General features: G+C 27.9%; 1 protein-coding gene across 1 annotated transcript; it reads left to right on the top strand.

Annotated features, from left to right (window-relative positions):
* Positions 1-8568: 8568 nt before the first annotated feature.
* Positions 8569-10691, top strand: LOC108810373 (transcription factor bHLH18). The gene is made up of 5 exons (XM_018582491.2): positions 8569-8599; positions 8756-8832; positions 8903-9385; positions 9756-10133; positions 10421-10691. Exons 2-5 carry the CDS (start codon positions 8773-8775, stop codon positions 10484-10486), a joined length of 987 nt encoding a protein of 328 aa, XP_018437993.1. The 5' UTR covers positions 8569-8599; positions 8756-8772; the 3' UTR covers positions 10487-10691.
* Positions 10692-18698: the final 8007 nt, after the last annotated feature.

Below are 18698 nucleotides of genomic sequence, written 5' to 3'. Positions count from 1 at the left end.
TTTTCATTATTTATTAATAATAAATTTATGTATCTATTTAATAAATTTAGAATACAATATTGTTCCTGTTCCAGCACAAACTCAGCTTGATGAATTCTGTCCCAAGAATTGAGATTCACATTCTTCTTTAAATTACTCAAAGGCTTTTTGCAAGCCTTTTGCCAAGTATATACTGAGGCTCCCCTTCATGCACTAGCAAAATCCCATGCATTAGCACCATTCTTCTTATGCCATCAAGCTTTAAGAACCTTTTATCAAATCTAAAACGACCTCTGTAAGTTTCATGTGCTTCAATGAGTTTAATAAGTACCAGTCTATGATCTGATCCTCTTTTATCCGAAAACAATTGATTGGAGAATGGAAATTGTTTGAACCAAGCTTGATTTCCAAAACATCTATCCAGCCTTGATTGGATCCAAAGTTATGTCTCAGACCTCCCCAAGTGAAACCATAACCATGGCTAACCAATTCTTTGAAATGACCAGCTTCAACCATCTAATTAAAAGGTACAAAGGAATCATCAGCACGCCACAGTCCACCAATCTTCTCCCCATTATGTAAAATATCATTGAAATCTTAAATACACACTAACTGTCTTTTCTACTCACACCAATACGGTTAAGACGTTCCCATAAAGCTAACATTTTTAAAGATCAAACGGACCATAGATACAAGAGGCAATTAAAGAAACTACACCGAACTGTACAATGCAATCCGACAAGTTTTTATTCCGAAACTTAAAATATATCTTTACCAACTTCTTCCCAGATATAGCAAGACCTCCCCTTCCCGCCCTCCATTACTAACAAGATCCACCATATAAACACAATCATAACCTAACCAAACCTGAAGGTCTACCAAAACATTTATTCAATTCATAGTTTTCATCAGAAAAAGTAAGTATCTCAAGAAATGTTTTTACGCATTTTTTTTAGGTAGAGAATTGTCAAGTTTCAATGCCGCCCTAATCCTTGACAATTCTAACTGATAATGCTCATATAAATTTCGGCACCCTCGAAGTAGAACGCCTTGTGCTTACGTTCCTTGATGGCGCATTTACTGATCAGCATTTCGATTTTTACTTGAACTTTTACGCTACAGGGGAGGACACTATTAGTGAGGAAGGTAACAAGCCAGTCCTTATTATGTTTCTTCTGGTATTTTGCAGTTTGAGAAACAATTAATTGACTCTGAGTAATTTATTATATTTTTCTTTTCTGATGATGAAGAAAATACTTGAAAAATCTAAAGCCAGAAGATACTGATTCGATTATTAAAGGTTATCCTAGTAAGGATACCAAGATGTTATCCCACCATACTAAAATTAACAATTTAGTATTTTAAGACTAAATTCGCTAACAACTAACTAAGTCTCTTGCTCCTCTTTAGATGTATGGTTTACTGATCGAGATCAATCTGATGGCCCAAGTGTGTCTTCTTTCTTGTTCATGTGGCTTGAAGCCGAGGCTTGAAGAATTCATCAATACTTTGTTTTGGTTAATGATTATATCATCGTTAGGTAAAGAGCTGAGAATTAAGCATATCCAGGAATAATAGGCCAACTTGATCCCGAATCCATCAACCAACACATAGTGACAAGAAAGATATTAAAATAATAATAACACTAAACCAATTATATCCCCTACCTATAACAAATGGCAGAAGAATATCATAAGAGATTTGATTTTTTAATGAGTTTTTTTTTGTTTCTTACTGTTTGTTCTTTGTTCGATCGTTGCCAATTTTTCAAAACGATCTCCCAAAAACAAGAGAGGTATAATTAGGAATAGAAAAATAGATTTCCGAATCCAGAAATGTTATAACTTATTTTATCCAAAAGTATATCTTATTGATTCCAACTAAACCCTCATCCAAAAATCTTATATTGTCAACATAGTCAGTTTAGATTGAACTTCATGATTAACTACATATAAACAATATATTGAAGTTTAAAACCTAAAAACATACATTAAAATTGATGCTTACATGCATAATAAATCACGGATAACCAGCCTCTCCGTACCTCACTGCATTCAAGAGATCCAAGCATTTTCAGTCGGTTTTCAACTGGTTTCGAAATCCTTTGGTTGGATTCTTCAACATCGATTCGAGTTATATGTGCTTTTTCAATTGCGGGTTCTATGACTACAAGTAAAATTTTTCTACCGGTTTCTTTTTTTTCATTAATCACTTCTATTATTTATTATGTTTTAGTTGTGTTATCTTATCGGTTTATATGAGTATTTTCCGGTTGTGACCACCTGACGTTTAACTTTTAATATAATCATTTGGTGTTCAGAAAAAAGACATTCATAAAATGTTTTTATGCTTTGACCGAGCCTAACTATCAATTGTAACCTGTATAACCTTTTGAGTTTTAACTTTATCGTTTTTTTCTCGATAAATTAGATTTTTATTGTTTGACTCTGTTCATTTTCTTTAGATCCACGCTACGTCTTGATATTGATAATAAACGTTTTTGTTATAATAGACGTTAATCACTAAACTAACTATGCTTGGATGATATATCAATAGAAATTGATTATGACCAGTAGGTAGTAGGTACCACATGTTGCAAACTTTTTTTACTCACGTTACACCGTAGAGATGGATCCATCGTGCTATTCCACCATGGAGATTTGGGTCTTGAAGATAAAATTATGTTTATATGCAAATATATATACTGATATACACACACCCGTAAGGCTTTCTACAGCGAATTTAAATACTGTAATAACACAATCATATTTTTGTGTCTGATTTGATTAATACAAAATATTTTAAAAATTCGATACAATTTTTTTTTGTAAAATATTTCTTTTTGCGTGATATATAGAATAAAAGTTTAAAAGTACTGAATCTACATATTTTATAATTTTTAAAACCTAGTTAACAATTATAATAACAAAACATAAGAAAAAGTTATAATTGTCATAAATTTTTTATCTTCCTTTTTGTGATAATTTTATATAAGTAATAATGTGAATATAATTTTTCAAATCAATAATTATATAATTTTATATATTTAAATTTTTAAATATAATCAAGATATACATGTATTTATATATTACCGGATCAGAGCATATCCGCTTCCCAAAATTTTAATATTTATGATTTGCTTCAGTTTTAACGGATATTAAATTTTAGTATTTGCTTTGTTTCGAAAGTTTACGGATATCCAAATTTTTTGTATCAAATCGAAACGAATAACAAATCGAATCAAATTTAACAGATAAAATGTCAAGTCTTATATTAGACAATCACATTAAACCAAGTGCTTTTTTTTTTCATTTTGAAAGGTTTAATACTTGAACACTTCCAATAAAACTTGATTCCTGTATTTTACATATAATTAGTTTCCTTAACCTAATGACTATATATGATTGGAGATAAATATTTTTTTTATTTATATGGACAGTTCACGTTTAGTTTATAGTTTTCAGATCAAAATAATTTATATAATAATCTAAAGTTTAGACAACAATTTTTGGATTTCAGAAAAAAAATCGGGATTTCCATTTTTAGTAGCATGGCCATACTGTTAAATATTCTCTATGTTTTAATATGTAGGTAGTTTTAATTAAAAGTGTCAATATTGAAAAATATTATTTTAAAAAATTTAGCATTTAATATACAATTTCGACCAATACTAAAATATGTATTATTGGTTTGATCACAAAATATCCAGCTAATGCAAAAATTGCTTTGCATTATATAAACACATTATTTTGAAACAATTTTTTTCGTGGCTAAAATACCTATATATTGAGACAGAGAGAGTAAGAAATAGTCTAAATATTAAATGACTTAAAAGAAAGAGCACACAACTTCAAAATAAGGTAATTTGGCAATCAGACTATCCGACAGTTCACGTACATAACTTGGTTTATGCAGTATAAAACTTTTTAAATATTTAATTATTTAATTATTTAATTATTTTACTTGTTGAAACTTTTTATTAAATTTATGCTCATGCTTCATACAATTAAAATTGTAGTATAAACTTCATGTGTCCGCGTGTGATATGAAAATGATAATTTGTTGAACTAAGGCTTTGAATGTTGTTGGTGGTTCAAAAAAGAATGTTGTTGGTGGTTCGAGTAAAATGCAGGGCAGGGATAGTTTTGCTATTAATTTGTATAGTTAAACAATATTAAGAAGTGTTTAAAAAACAATATTAAGAAGAAACCTTAAAACAATATATATGCCGCATATAGAATGTCACGGTTGTACGAGACACTATAAAACCCCATCAAAAGAGTTGGATGTGTCTCCTCGCAACTTTTTACAACCACTTTATTTTCCTTGTTTTCTTTTATTTATCTAGGATATCTTGGATCTATGAAAATATTCGGACTAATCTTCGAACAAAAATGCGGTTCACAGATGAATCATTTTTCTCTAGATATTCAAATGAGATCCAAAGCATGGCCCTTACATCCATGTGACCATAAATATTTAGTGTCGTGGGTTTATTTCAAATTCGAGGTCACTTTATTTTCCTTGTTTATACCTAAATTTTTAGATAAGACCATGCATATTTTTGTTCACATAATTAATCCTGCAGAGGGAATATGGTTTATAAAGTAACATTTTTCTTAAAGCAAAGAAAAATAAATTTCTAATTGATGGGTGTGAAACTGACTTTGACTGTTAAACCAAAAAAAATTGTAACAAATAACAATGCGATACCAAACCGGACCTCGTGGTCTGATAGTAAAGGAAACTCGGCTGAGGTGTCCACTATCACGAGTTCGAGCCCCGGTCACAGTGGATTTAACATGGTTTCTGTTTGGTCTCCATAAATTTTTTCGCCAATTTTAGTTGGACGCGGTGGGATAGTCGGAATAAGTGAGAAGTCCGGATACCTGAATTATCAAAAAGAAAAAAAAAAAGAAACAATGCGATACCAACAGTCCAATACTATAGAAAGAAAAAAAATCAAGAGGAGATCTTAGTTTGGTGCCATGCTAAATTGTAAACAACAAAGAGAAAAATAATGAACTTTTTTTATTAATAATGATTGGACCCACCATTTGTAGCGGACGAGTGTAAAATCTTTGTTTATCTCTGATAATTAATTAAATAGCGAGCGTTGTTTACAAAATATATAAGATTTTAATTATTTGAATACATTCTTGTTGGCAAATGACAATACATTTCGGAATAAGTATGATAATAATTAAGTCTTCTTGAAGATTTCGTTATATTTTTCTTATACCCTACATTAATTTTACTATTCGACCAAAAATGGGAATATTACCTATATTCTTTTGAGAAAAATTTGGTATGAAGTTGCTTATAACATAAACTGGTTATCTTTTGAAATACGTATGTATATCAAAGTTGTTTGTTTGGAAAGTTGGATTTATATTTATGTATTATGTTTAGCGGCAACAATAATATTTCATGAATCATATGATTGGAAACAAGGTTTTTTTTTTGAACAATACTTAGGTTTACCCCTCGGATAAACTTAAGAATTTACCTCTTTCCTTATTCTAATCAAGTTATCATATATTGATTAATAACACATAAATAAATAAATAAATAATAAAATTTTAAAATACTAAAATAGCTAAAGGAAATAATGAAAATTTTAACTTTAAACTTTAAATCATAAATTTTAAACCCTAAATCTAAACACAAACCCTAAACCTAAATTTTAAATCCTAAATTTTAAACTAAAACCCTAAACTCTAAACTATAAACCTAAATTATATACCCTAAATCCTAAATCTAAACTCAAATTCTAAACCCTAAACCCAAACCGTAAACCCTAAACCCAAACTCTAAACCTAAACCCTAAACTTTAATCTCAAACTGTGAACCACAAATCCAAACTCTATACCCTAAAAGTTTGGGTTTAGAGACTAGATTTAGGTTTAGGGTATAGGTTTGGGTTTAGGGTTTAGGATTTAGGGTATATAATTTAAATTTAGGGTATAGGTTTGGGTTTATGGTTTAGGGTTTAGGGTTTGAGTTTAAAATTTGGGTTTAGAGTTTGTGTTTAGATTTAAGATTTAAAATTTATGATTTAAGGTTTGGTTAAAATTTTCGTTATTATTTTTTTTAGCTATTTTAGTATTTTAAAAGTTTATTATTTATTTATTCATTTATGTGTCATTAATTTATATATGGTAACTTTATTAGAATAAGGAAAGAGGTGAATTCATAAGTTCACCCCAAGGGTGAATCTAAATATTGTTCTTTTTTTTTGAACAAAACTTAGTTTCACCCCCTAAGGTGAATCTCTACATTCACCCACCAATAGGAATTAGTTAATTAAAATTTGATATCTCTTAAAAAAGGAAACCAAGTAATAAGAATTTAATGAAATAAAATTATGTTTTTAGATAAATAAAAAATAGTAGCAATTATAAAAGAAATATTTTTTTTAATATCGATAAATCCGTCAGAAAATACTAAACCCTAAACCCTAAATTCTAGATACTAAACCTTAAACTCTTGGGGAAAGCCTGAACCCTTGGGTAAATCCTATATCCTAAATCGTTAATCTTAAAACCTAAACCCTAAACCCTTAATCATAAACAATAATATTAAACCCTAAATTCTAAACACGAACCCCTAAACCCTAAACTCTTTGACAAATATTAAATCATAAACCCTTAATCCTAAACCATAAACCATTTTGGAATTTAGGATTTAGGGTTTAGTATTAGGGGTTATAATTTAGGGTTTAGGGATTAGGATTTAGTTTATGATTTAAGGTTTGGTTTAAATTTAAGGGTTAGGGTATAGGATTTGCCCAAGGGTTCAGGCTTTTCCCTAGGGTTTAGGGTTTAGTATTTAGAATATAAGGTTTAGAGTTTAGAATTTAGGGTTTAGGGTTTAGTATTTTCTGACGGATTTATCAATATTAATTTTTTTTTTTTTGATAATTGCTACTAATTTTTATTTATTTAAAAACATAATTTTATTTCATTAAATTCTTATTACTTGGTTTTCTTTTTTAAGAGATATCAAATCTCAATTAACTAATTCCTATTGGTGGGTGAATGTAGAGGTTCAATTTAGGGGGTGAAGCTAAGTTTTTTTTTTTTTTTTGGTTAAATTTGGTATTCGATAACAAGGTTACAAACACGAAATATAGTTCACATCTTTCGGGGAAGCTAGCTCTCCTCAAGTCCTTAAGAAATCCATTCGTCATTTAAAGTTTCTTCTTTTAGTTTTGGTGCAACGCTTTAGCACTACCTGTTTTTTTTCTTTCACGTTGATCTTTTATGTACTACTAAATACTGGAATATTTAAAGCAACAACTTTTAAAAAACTTACGTCTTTCATCTTTGCAAGCAGGGCCGTCTCAAACTTTAGACGGACCCTGTTCAAAATAAGAAAATAAGACTCTTTTTAATAATCTAAAATAATTTTGATTTTTGTACAAAATATCAGTATAATATAAAATAAATCTATCAATTTAATTATTTTATATCTAAATAACACCGTTTTTTAGTTTTTAATGCAAAATCATTGATCAAATCACTAAACATGATTATTTGACATTTTTCAATGCAAAATCATCGATCAAATCATCAAATTTGATCATTCTTCTAAATTTTCGGTTATTATTTTATGTTTATTATTTGCATAATCAAAAATCATAATCTACAAATATAGCAGAGTAACAAAATCTGGATAGCTAGCTATATACTCTTGATTGGACAAATCACTCTTTTTTTGTTAACAGAAGTTGTAAGCTAGTTTTCTTTTCTTCGTGTTTGCTATTTCTAATTAAAAAATGATGAAAAATATATTTTGTTATCCATATTTATAATCACTAATTAATAATTATTTCCAAAACATAATCAATTAAAATATTAACTTTATATACTACCATTGAATATTTAAACACACATTAAAAACTATTTCTTACTTTCCAAAATATATAATTGATATAAATATTAATTACGTCCTAATTTATTGCATTTTTAGTTAGTTATATAAACAAAATAAAAAATTGTAATTTACATTTACTGGTTATAAATACTGAACCTAAATTCAAATATAGTTATTCTGATTTTTGTATAAAATATGATTCTAAATTTATAACTATTATATTATAACAGAAATAGATTATAGACCTTCTAATATTTTGGATCCTGTTCGACCGCTCCACTTGCACGTCCTAAAAGACGACCCTGTTTGCAAGTGTTGTATATAGAGAAATATATACAACCCAACTTTGTGTACTTTAAAGTATTAAAAATTATATTTCATTCTTTATCAAAAGAAAATATTTTATGCATATTATTGTCAATATAAGTCAACAAAATTTTAAAATATAGCATTTTCCAATCTTAAAAAATTCGCACAATTTATTCACTATATCTCTTATAATCGTACTTTCGATCTTAAATCTTCATATTTTGTAATAGATACACATTTGGTATTAAGATCTCTTAGAGTGTTAAATATTAATTATGTTTAATTTAATTAACATTACCAACTAATAATGTCTGATTGTATTTGATCGCCTTTCACACGTACGTACACATGACTTCAGAGTTCTATATATATCTATATCTTGGTCAGCCATTAGCAAACCCCAATCTCTCTCTCTCCTCTCTCTCAGAAGAAGGTACGCTTCAATTTCATTTTTGTTAGACTGCACTAATTTCTTCAATTCCTTTGAAGTTTTTAGACCAAACGTTTAGAATTCAAGAAAGTTGTTGTTTACATATTTTAATTATCTTTGTTAATTAATAATGTTCTTCTCATGCTTACATATTTTCAGATTCTTGACTACTTAAGATGCTAGCAAAAATGGCCACGAAGATGAACGTATTGTCAACCAAATGGACCTCCGAATTGGTATGTTACTACATATGCATACATAAAATTAGCAAATTTTATGATTCTTAATTATTTGGTTTTTCTATAGGATATCGAAGAGTACAACATCATCCACCAATACCACATGAACTCACTCATAGGAGATTTTCCACAATCTCTTTCGTCTCTTAATGATACTACCACTTGTTATAACTTTGGTGCTTCTTGTAATGATGATTTGGTTGAAGATCAGAAACCTTCAAAGATCCTCAAGACCACTCACGAATCACCAAATTTACCTCTTTATCCTTTTCTCAATTCTACTTCTCCACTCCCTCAGCCATCTTCTAGAATTCTTTCTTTCGAAAAGATGGGATTAAAAGTTATGAACCACAAGTCTCCAAACTTAATATTTATCCCCAGTGAAGAAGTTGGATCACCAGATCTGATAAGAAGAGGGACAAAGAGGGCTCAACCTTTAACTCGAAGCCCATCAAATGCTCAAGAACACATATTGGCCGAAAGAAAACGGAGAGAAAAACTTACTCAAAGATTTGTAGCTCTTTCTGCCCTAATTCCTGGTCTAAAGAAGGTACATATTTATAAAATCTCTCCTTTTTTTCTTCTTTGTGGATTACGGTTCTATGTAGATGATATGAACATCATGAGCTGTATCTCAGTATAACCAGTTGATGATACTTTCTTCTCAATTTTCTTTGCTATGACGATAAAATTTTGTTTGAATTTTGCCTTGAAGTCTCCCAGTTATGAAACTAGATTCTTTGGCCAGAACCGACTATAAGAAAGTCCAAATCCTAAAACGTTCCCATAAGACTAATGGCCTTTTTGAAAAAACAAATCTCATTTGGAGTTTCAGGTTGATCATGGACATTCATAAATTTGGCTGAGTCTAAATATGCTTACGTGCTATTGACATATACTATCATATATGTGTGTTTTAGATGGACAAGGCTTCTGTGTTGGGAGATGCAATAAAGCATATAAAGTACCTCCAAGAGAGTGTGAACGAGTATGAAAAACAAAAGAAAGGAAGAACACTGGAATCAGTTGTTCTTGTGACGAAATCTCTTCTGGTTTTGGATGAGCATCATCAATTATCACCATCTTTCTCAGATGGAAATCGTGACTGCTCCAGCTCGAATCTTCCAGAGATCGAAGTTAGGGTTTCGGGAAAAGATGTTCTTATTAAAATCATATGTGAGAAGCAAAAGGGTCATCTGATCAAGATTATGGGTGAGATTGAGAAGCTTGGTTTATCGATCACCAACAGCAGTCTCTTGCCATTTGGACAAACTTCCGACATCTCTATTATCGCTCAGGTAACTATATTCTCATATTAGTAAAAAAAAATCTATATTCTCATTCAAAACTCCATATATATAATAAACTCCAGCGTATATGTTTTGGAGGAAATAGCCTGAACTTGTTTAATTTGTGAATATATATATATAGAGCATTCATAGTTTGTGTTTATTTTTGATGATCGTTATCGTTATGGCACAAGCATGTTTCAAAATTAGCATGACTTTTGACTTGAAAATCTCATTAGTCAAAATATCTAAATAATATTGTGTAGAAAAAAAATAATATTATGTAATATTTTCAGAAGACAGGCGATTTTGATATGAAAGTTGAGGACGTTGTGAAGAGCTTGAGTTGTGGTTTATCATAGTTCATGTGAATGGTTTCACATTCTTCAGCGATTTCTCTTATCCAAGAATCAAAAGTTGATTTTTTCCATTTAAAATGGTTTTTAGTTGATAAATTTGTTGTATGGATCCTAAGTTTCTTGTGTTTAAGTTTCCCGAAAGGCATAGACAGATTTTTTTCGCAGCTACTTGATTGTTTCTTGCGTTGTAAAGTATTCCGTTGGTTAATAAATGACATGTTCTTAGATATAAGTTTTCCACTGTTAACTAAACCTCTTTAGTTACAAATTATATTTGATCATTAATTACTGTAAAAAATGGCTCAGTAATTTACGTAATATTAATTGTATTTTCCAAACTTTAAAACCAATAAGCCATCCCTCTACATATATAGATATATCAAAAATATGGATTTCTCTAGTCATGATATTCTAATCTATAAGTGAAAAGTAGTAAAGAAACAATTATACGTTTCCAGTTCAAAAAAAAAAACAATTATACGTTTTACTGGAGGTACAAAATTTAGAACTTTAAGTTAGGTAGATTAAATTTAAAAGTCAAAAGGTAAACAACTTGGACCAACTCATTGAAGGAGTGTTTGACTTTGAGGATCCTTTGCTGTTATTTTTTTTTGCAAGATAATGTGATTTATTTTAAGACACTAGTGATCTTGTTACTAAATCATCAGAGAATTTTATTTTAGTCTTATCTTATCAATCCGCATCATTTTCTATTAATTTATTGAAAACACTAAAAACCTAATAGGTTAAAACTAAAACTAAAAATAGGAAAGTATAGCAATTATAAAGAAGCAAGAAGTACAACCATACAATACTCATAAATATTCAAGACCTGATTTCAATTAATTTTATTCTCATCCTAAAGAAAATAAAACATAAAAGATAAAAAAGCAGAAGTAACTGGTAAGACTTTTTAAAAAAAAAAGTAACAGGTAAGTGCGATATTCCTTGAAAACAGGCTACCAAAGACGACAAGATATTGGTTATTAAATTGAATTGAAAACGTGGGATTTTCTTTGTTCTTGGAAACCCGTTTCAGGAGAAGGTTCCTTCAAAATATGTCAAACAAATGTGAATACTGAATAGTGAATACCAATAGTGTTCAATAAGTCATATAAACCTAAGTACCTAACACCAATCTTAATTGCAAGATATCCTGAAAATTGGGAAGAGAAGGTTCCATTTATTTTGTCAACAGAGAAGATACATGTGACGTTTTCCCCTGCAACAACGCAAAGATGATTTTATCTTTTCAAAAGGGTCGCATTTTTATTTTCCATAACTAGTACGAACATTTGAAAGTTGCTTGATCTATCAATTAAAAGCATTTATGTATTACTTTATTCATTTTCAAAAGTGTATTCTCATTATAAAGTTGAATTTTAGTCTAATTATATTCTATTTTGAAGTGGAAAATAAGATACTAACAAAATTTTTATTATTAAATTTATAAAGTAATTTTATTTTTATTCAGTTGTAGAATAAAAAATAAAAACTGTAACAAATTTATTGTAAACTTTATTTTGAATACAAAATAAAACAGAGCTGAAGATGTTCTAAAAATGTTCCGACATGAAATCATTATATACATATATAATTAATTTCAAAATAAAATATTATATATAATCAATGTTAGTTAGGAATGGGTATAATTAATTGATATTTTCCCTATATTCGCTATTTGGTCTATACTTGATCCTTAAAATTTAAGTTTTTGGTTTACAAAGTAGAGTATCAAATAATCTATTTAATTTACTTGTAAGTATAATACAAGTATTAAGTATTGAAATAAAAATAATTACTTGGTGTTGTTTGGCTTGTTACTTTATTTTATTAATAGAGTTAACTAGAATATAAAAAACAACGAGATATTCTTTATAAAGAATAATATTATTTAGATTTGAATTCCAACAAATTACTAAATAATTTATTAATAATTATCAAGTAATTTGCAAGTAACAAGTGATAAAATAAAATAAATAACTTGCAAATCTGATATAATTCTAAAATTTTATTATTCGTACAAGTTAAACCATTTTTAACAAGTTCTTGAAACTACAAATATTTATTTTTAACAAAATAAATAAGAATCCAAAATTTTATTATTCGTATAAATTAAGCGGAACATCGAATAAACCGAAAATACTAGCTCTGCTTGTATCCACCCCTAAATTGTTAGTTGTACTATTATTAAAATTATGACGAGGAGTTGACAAAAAAAAAATTATGACGAAGAAAAAGACAAAAAAAAACTGGAAGGACCCATGAAAGTGAGTTTGAATAAGACGACAATGATTAAGATAATCTGATAATAATTGGTCTAAGCCAAACTCAACAATGAAATAGTGAACTCGTTTAATAATGAAATCTGTTATTGACGATAATAAATTTGTTTAGAATTATATGCTACTTATATTTTGATTAACTAATAGTTACTAAAATTATAAATTAATAGTTTATTAGTTTAAATTTGGTCAATGTAAACCAACAAATTTGATATACAATGCAATATTATCTTAGAAAATTCTGCATAACTATATAGCCTAATAAATCATAACAAAAAACTATAGAAATATGTAGATATACCTACGATAATAAGCTAAAATATGATTCTGTTGGAAATGATTTGTGCTGATAAAATTTAGTGAAATTTCAGTCTGTATACATAATTTATATCCTAATTAAGTCAATATCCTAAATCCAACACCATAGTACTTTAGTTGATAGACGTCAAACTTGTCACATTATAGGTAGTTTGTTAATTTAAATTTTTGACAAAGGTAATTTATTAATTTTATCATTTTTTTGGGTTTTAAATCAATTCACTGTAAATTCTACGTCCACCTCATTAACATCAGAAGAATGGCCGATGTGCAAAAAATATTTTAAAATATAACAAATTAAAATATAGTAAAAATTTAAATTATTAATAATTGTAGAAATTTTTTATAAACTTTTGGTAATTTATAAATTGTGTTTTATTAAATGTATACCTTTGGTACATAAAGTTCTATCTTGGCAACTAGTATCCACCAAATTAACCTATTATTTAATTAAAAATTATTTTAATAAGTATAATATTTCGAATTTGCTTCCAAAGTTTACTGTTTGTAAACTTTTGTGAGAGATTTTTCAGTTTACAAAATTCTAGGTATTGGTTTGTTTTCCCACTTGACCAAAATTTACTAGATTAATTAGGAGTAGAAGAGAAGCTACTTTCATGACGTCGATCAGCTAAATTTATTTATGATATCAAGTTATTTTATATGTGTAAGTAAGCATATCCTTTAAAAAAATGTGCAGGTATAGAGATTGGTTGATCATAAAAATCAATTATGATATTTTCGGCGGCATATCCCGTCCACACCGCACTACCAACCATACGTAAGGTCCGTAACCATGCATACACATTTGTCACACTTTCTTTCATATTTTAAATAATACTAGATCATGACCCGCTCGACCGAGCGGGAGTCAATTTTTTTTTAATCTTTGTTTGTACTAAAAGTTATAAATGATTGCAATGTGTATTAATATAATATTTTGATAAATAACAATGTGTACTAATGTGTTTAAATAAGCAATGTGTTTTAGTTACTAAATTTGATTTTTAAAATTTATGATAACGTAAAGTAGATTTTTATATATTATTTGAAATATATAGTGCTATATATTTTATATTTTCAATATTTATCATACAAAATTTATATTGGAGTATTATTTATAAGAAAATATGTGTATCATAATATATTTATATATTATATAAACATATCTACGATTTTTCGAAAAAGGCCATGCGCACCACGCACGGATTTTATTTTTAAAATGTATTCTATATTATTTAGTTTATGTAGTATCGAGTTTGTATAATTAAATTTTGTGTTTAAAGAACAATATCAAAACTGTCTTTCGTATGTAAAAATAACACTTTGCAAGCGCGAGTTGTGTCTTTTTATTGTAACACAAAATTTGATATAAAACTTATGTTTTTTTGTACATTACGAAGTTTAATTTTTAAAAATAATTATTATATAATTTCAAAGTAAATTTTATCTCTGAGGTCAAATATATTTTGTGTGTAATGGTTCAAAGCATTTTGTCGATATATATTATATTTCAGTTTGGTTTGTTTTTAGTATTATTGTATATGTATATACTATACAATATTACTATATTCTATGCAATATATAAAGCTATGTGTTATTTGTTTTAGAAAGTAGATTACGCCCAACGTAGTTAAAGAATAGTCATATCTTTATTTATGTGTCTATGAATTATCTACTAATGTTATTCGTACAAATAAAATCAATATGACCAATGAAAGTATACTGATCAATTTAAAATGAATTGTATAGGGTAATTCTAGTACGATTCATATTTTTAGTATTCTTTATTCGTACAAATAAATCTATTTTATTTAAATCGACATGTAATAAATGTGAATCATATATGGAATATGGACAAACAAAGGAATTGTATTTAAGGAAATATATCAATGCAAAGTTAGACTATGGTACATATTATATATAAGAAATAAGACATTTAATTTAAATATACGAGGTCCACCTTTAAAATCCACCTAGAAGAAGTTGTAATGTTTCTGATTTAATAAGATAGATATTATCATACAGATTTTTTTTTTTTTTTTTGTAAACTATTATCATACAGATTTCGTGTATATATAAATATATCATCCAAGTTTGTATCCAGAAACTTTCTTACAAAATCCCCATTTATATAACAATTAAACTTTGAAAAATTGTAATGGTGTGTGCCAAAGACATTCCAACTTTCAAGTCTGTGCATCTCGGATTTATGATGTGTACACAATTAAAATTTAACCTCGTGATATTGAGAATACTTACTTATGTAATGGTGTGTGCCAAAGACATTCCAACTTTCAAGTCTGTGCATCTCGGATTGTCTTCTAATAAAATTCCAAAACCGTTATCAGTGAGTCAGCGACCAACCATTTACTTGGGCTGAGTATAAGAAAAAAAAAAGATTTAACGGATATGGTAACTCATATAGGACGAGAGAAAGGTCCGATCATTGAATCCGTATTGCGAGAAAAGTTGAATCCTCACAAATGGTATAAAGCTATCCATGTTAAATTGAATCTCAAGTCAAGAGTGAATGCTACAACAATTGTCATAAAAGACTCCATGTCAATCAGTTGGGTTATTAACTGATTTATGATGGAACCAGCAAATGGGAAAATTTTGGTGGATAAATCTATAGAAGAAGTGATTCTGACATGTGGAAGCACAAGGTGTTGACTCAACTGGAAATCTTAGAGATGTATCCAGTGACAGTGATGATGCAACAATCATGCTGGATGCTCGGGATCTTTTGTCGATTCTCAGAGTGGAGAGAGAGAGGATCAGAAGGACTATTGCCTTGATACCTCAGGAGATTTATTTCTTTAGCGGGTTATCAAAGAAGGGTGATTTGTGCGAGAATTATTTTTACTTCGAAATAAATAGCGCCTCCGTTGGAATTTTTTCTTGTCAGCTTAATTCCTTCATTTTCGGATATCATTTGACAATTGACACAAGTTTTTAAGCGCTGGGCTTCAGGTTGTGATTCAACTTTTGGGGTCTGAGAGAACTGACTGTCCGTCTTTTACTTCTGATAGGATTCAGCAAGCTCTTTATCCACACGTTCTTCCTCATAGGATATACGGTGCTCATCCTGCGGGGTAAGCTTGGAGCTCTTGTTCAAAATTCTTCTGGATTGTTTCAGTCCAAACTTAAGTGCCTTCCTTTTTTTGACAAAAGAGTTGCATATGCTGCTTCCTCAAGGCCCTCTGCGTGATTCCCTAAACCGATGAGGAGGCCGCGTTTTGCGACTGAGCCAGCAAAGAGATTTCTTGATCGAAGAGGGTTCGCTCGGAGAAAGTTTTACTGGTTATCAAGGACGTGCTGGCGGATCCTGCTGCAGGGCGCGTTAGCTGAAACAAAGAAAGCTTGAGTAGTTTGATTGTTACGAATTAAAGCTTCTATATTCAAATGTCAATCACCAAAGCTTACACACACGAAGGAATCATATATAGTTATGATAGAATCATTTAATTACTTAAAAGCACATGATAATATATCGTGATGCATGTTATGAATTCAAAAACCAAATGAAAAACACGATTGAATATTAATTAGTTGTTTTTTATAGTAAATATTAATTAGTAGTTACTTGTTAGACAAAAATATATTAAAATTTCTATTGATGAAATGTTAGGAAAAATAATCAGTAAATACAAGGTCCTAATATTAAATTCTTGTGGGTATATACTTATATGAGAGGGTGTATTTATTTAAAATCCTATAAAAAGTTAAGTTTAAGAAAATGTTTCTGTTTTAATAAAAGAGATGAATTCTTTCAAGTTTTTAAATATTAAATAACAAACAAAGTTTAGAAATATAATATTTTCAGGCTGATATATCCTGATATACAAGGTGTTTTATTTATTACTCCATCTGTTTCATAAAGATCCATATTCTAGGAAAAAAAAATATTTAAAAAATACATTTTTTTACCTTTTCAATGTATTATTTAATAAAAAATTGTTAACTTAAAAAAAATTAATAGTGTTTAATGAATTTCTATATTGGTTAAAAGTTATGGAAAATTGTTATCCATAAAAACAATGCATTTACAATCAAATCCAATAAGTTGACTCAACTTATTGGATATTAAATCAAGTTCGGGAATATGATATTTTAATATATTACTAGTTGATGGTCTTTACTTTGTGCAGGCTAATATATACACATATAAAAAATCTAATCTTAATATTTTTTTTATAAAAATATATTATTAAATTAGATACATATTTTAATTTAATATTATAAATAATAAAATTTTAATATTTATGTTGGTAATCAATGCATTAAATTATATTTTTTTTGTTTCATAATTTTATTTATAGGATGTATAGTAATATCAAATTAGGAAAATTGGATATGAAATTAAACATTTATTGTATTTGTTGATTAAAAATAAATTTAGTGGTACTAAAAAAATTATAAACAATCACAACTCATAAAACATCAACAAAATAACAGAAACAAACGAACTTATATATTCACTACAATTTATATTTTAGAAACAGTGAGACAAAACACAAAATAATAAATTACAAACATTATCTATGTTTTCTCTTAAATTATATTTATATTATGTTTATTATTTGTCAAATTTTGGTTTTTAATGTTTTATTCCTAGCTTATCGTGCTTCCATATATATATTTTTAATATTTAGGTAATCTTCATTTTGTCTTTTATGTAATATTTACTATTTTGGTCTTAAATATATTATTTTAAAAATTTGTGATTTTAAGGACAAATTCTTTTTTTGTGCAAAATGCGATTTTTATTTTAATTTTGTGATTTTAAGGATACATTCTTTATTAGCATAAATTCATTTATGATTTTGATGTTAATCATGTAAAATAAAAATAATTTATTTTAGGATAGAAATATGATTGTGTAATATTATATATATATATATATAACATAAGTATAATATATTTTATATTTTATGACACATTTGCAATGATGCATTACTTTTAGTGTTAACTCTAATATTGTAATAATTTTACCCTTATTTTTATTTGTATCAATATTTCCAATAAAAATCAAAGAAACTCGCTACAATATTCTTTATTTTAACATAAACTAAGGGGGTGAGTGGTTTGTCTGTGAGTCATGTACACAGCTTTAATTCTTCTCACAGAACTCGAATGAAATCAATCAAGGTTTGATCAATTTTTAAATCTCATACCTATATCTATCTTTTATTTTATTTTATGGCTGTGGAGAGCTAAATTCCTAGAGCACTCTTTCAACTGTTTTTGAAAATATTTCTCTCTTTTATATCAACACACGTACCCTTCCTTTTCTATATAATAATATATTTCACTAATATAAATATAATAATATAGTTCTTACATATGTAATCCACAAAATATTACAAATACTATGCAAAACATGTATATATATGGTATATAAATAAAAAAGTTTCACATACCTATACAAATAAAAATTACATGTATAATTTATGTCATAATCATTTTATAATTTCTAAAATAACTAATTAACTTATAAATTTTAATTTTAAAATATTATTATTTAATTTTTAATTTTAATTTTAATATGATAGAGTCTAATATCATATTTTTCTTATAACTGTTTATTACCTAATCGATAAATATTA

This window comes from Raphanus sativus, chromosome 6 (genome assembly GCF_000801105.2).
Source record: "Raphanus sativus cultivar WK10039 chromosome 6, ASM80110v3, whole genome shotgun sequence".
In the NCBI taxonomy this organism is placed as follows: Eukaryota; Viridiplantae; Streptophyta; class Magnoliopsida; order Brassicales; family Brassicaceae; genus Raphanus; species Raphanus sativus.
Note: the sequence above shows the minus strand (reverse complement) of the source record. Positions and strands in the feature narration are given on the sequence as shown.

Excerpts from the sequence above, each read along its gene's own strand:
- LOC108810373 (XM_018582491.2), top strand. The coding sequence starts at position 8,773 with ATGCTAGCAAAAATGGCCACGAAGATGAACGTATTGTCAACCAAATGG. Across the intron at positions 8,833-8,902 it reads CCAAATGGACCTCCGAATTG|GATATCGAAGAGTACAACAT; the intron begins GTATGTTACTAC and ends GTTTTTCTATAG. Across the intron at positions 10,134-10,420 it reads ACATCTCTATTATCGCTCAG|AAGACAGGCGATTTTGATAT; the intron begins GTAACTATATTC and ends TAATATTTTCAG.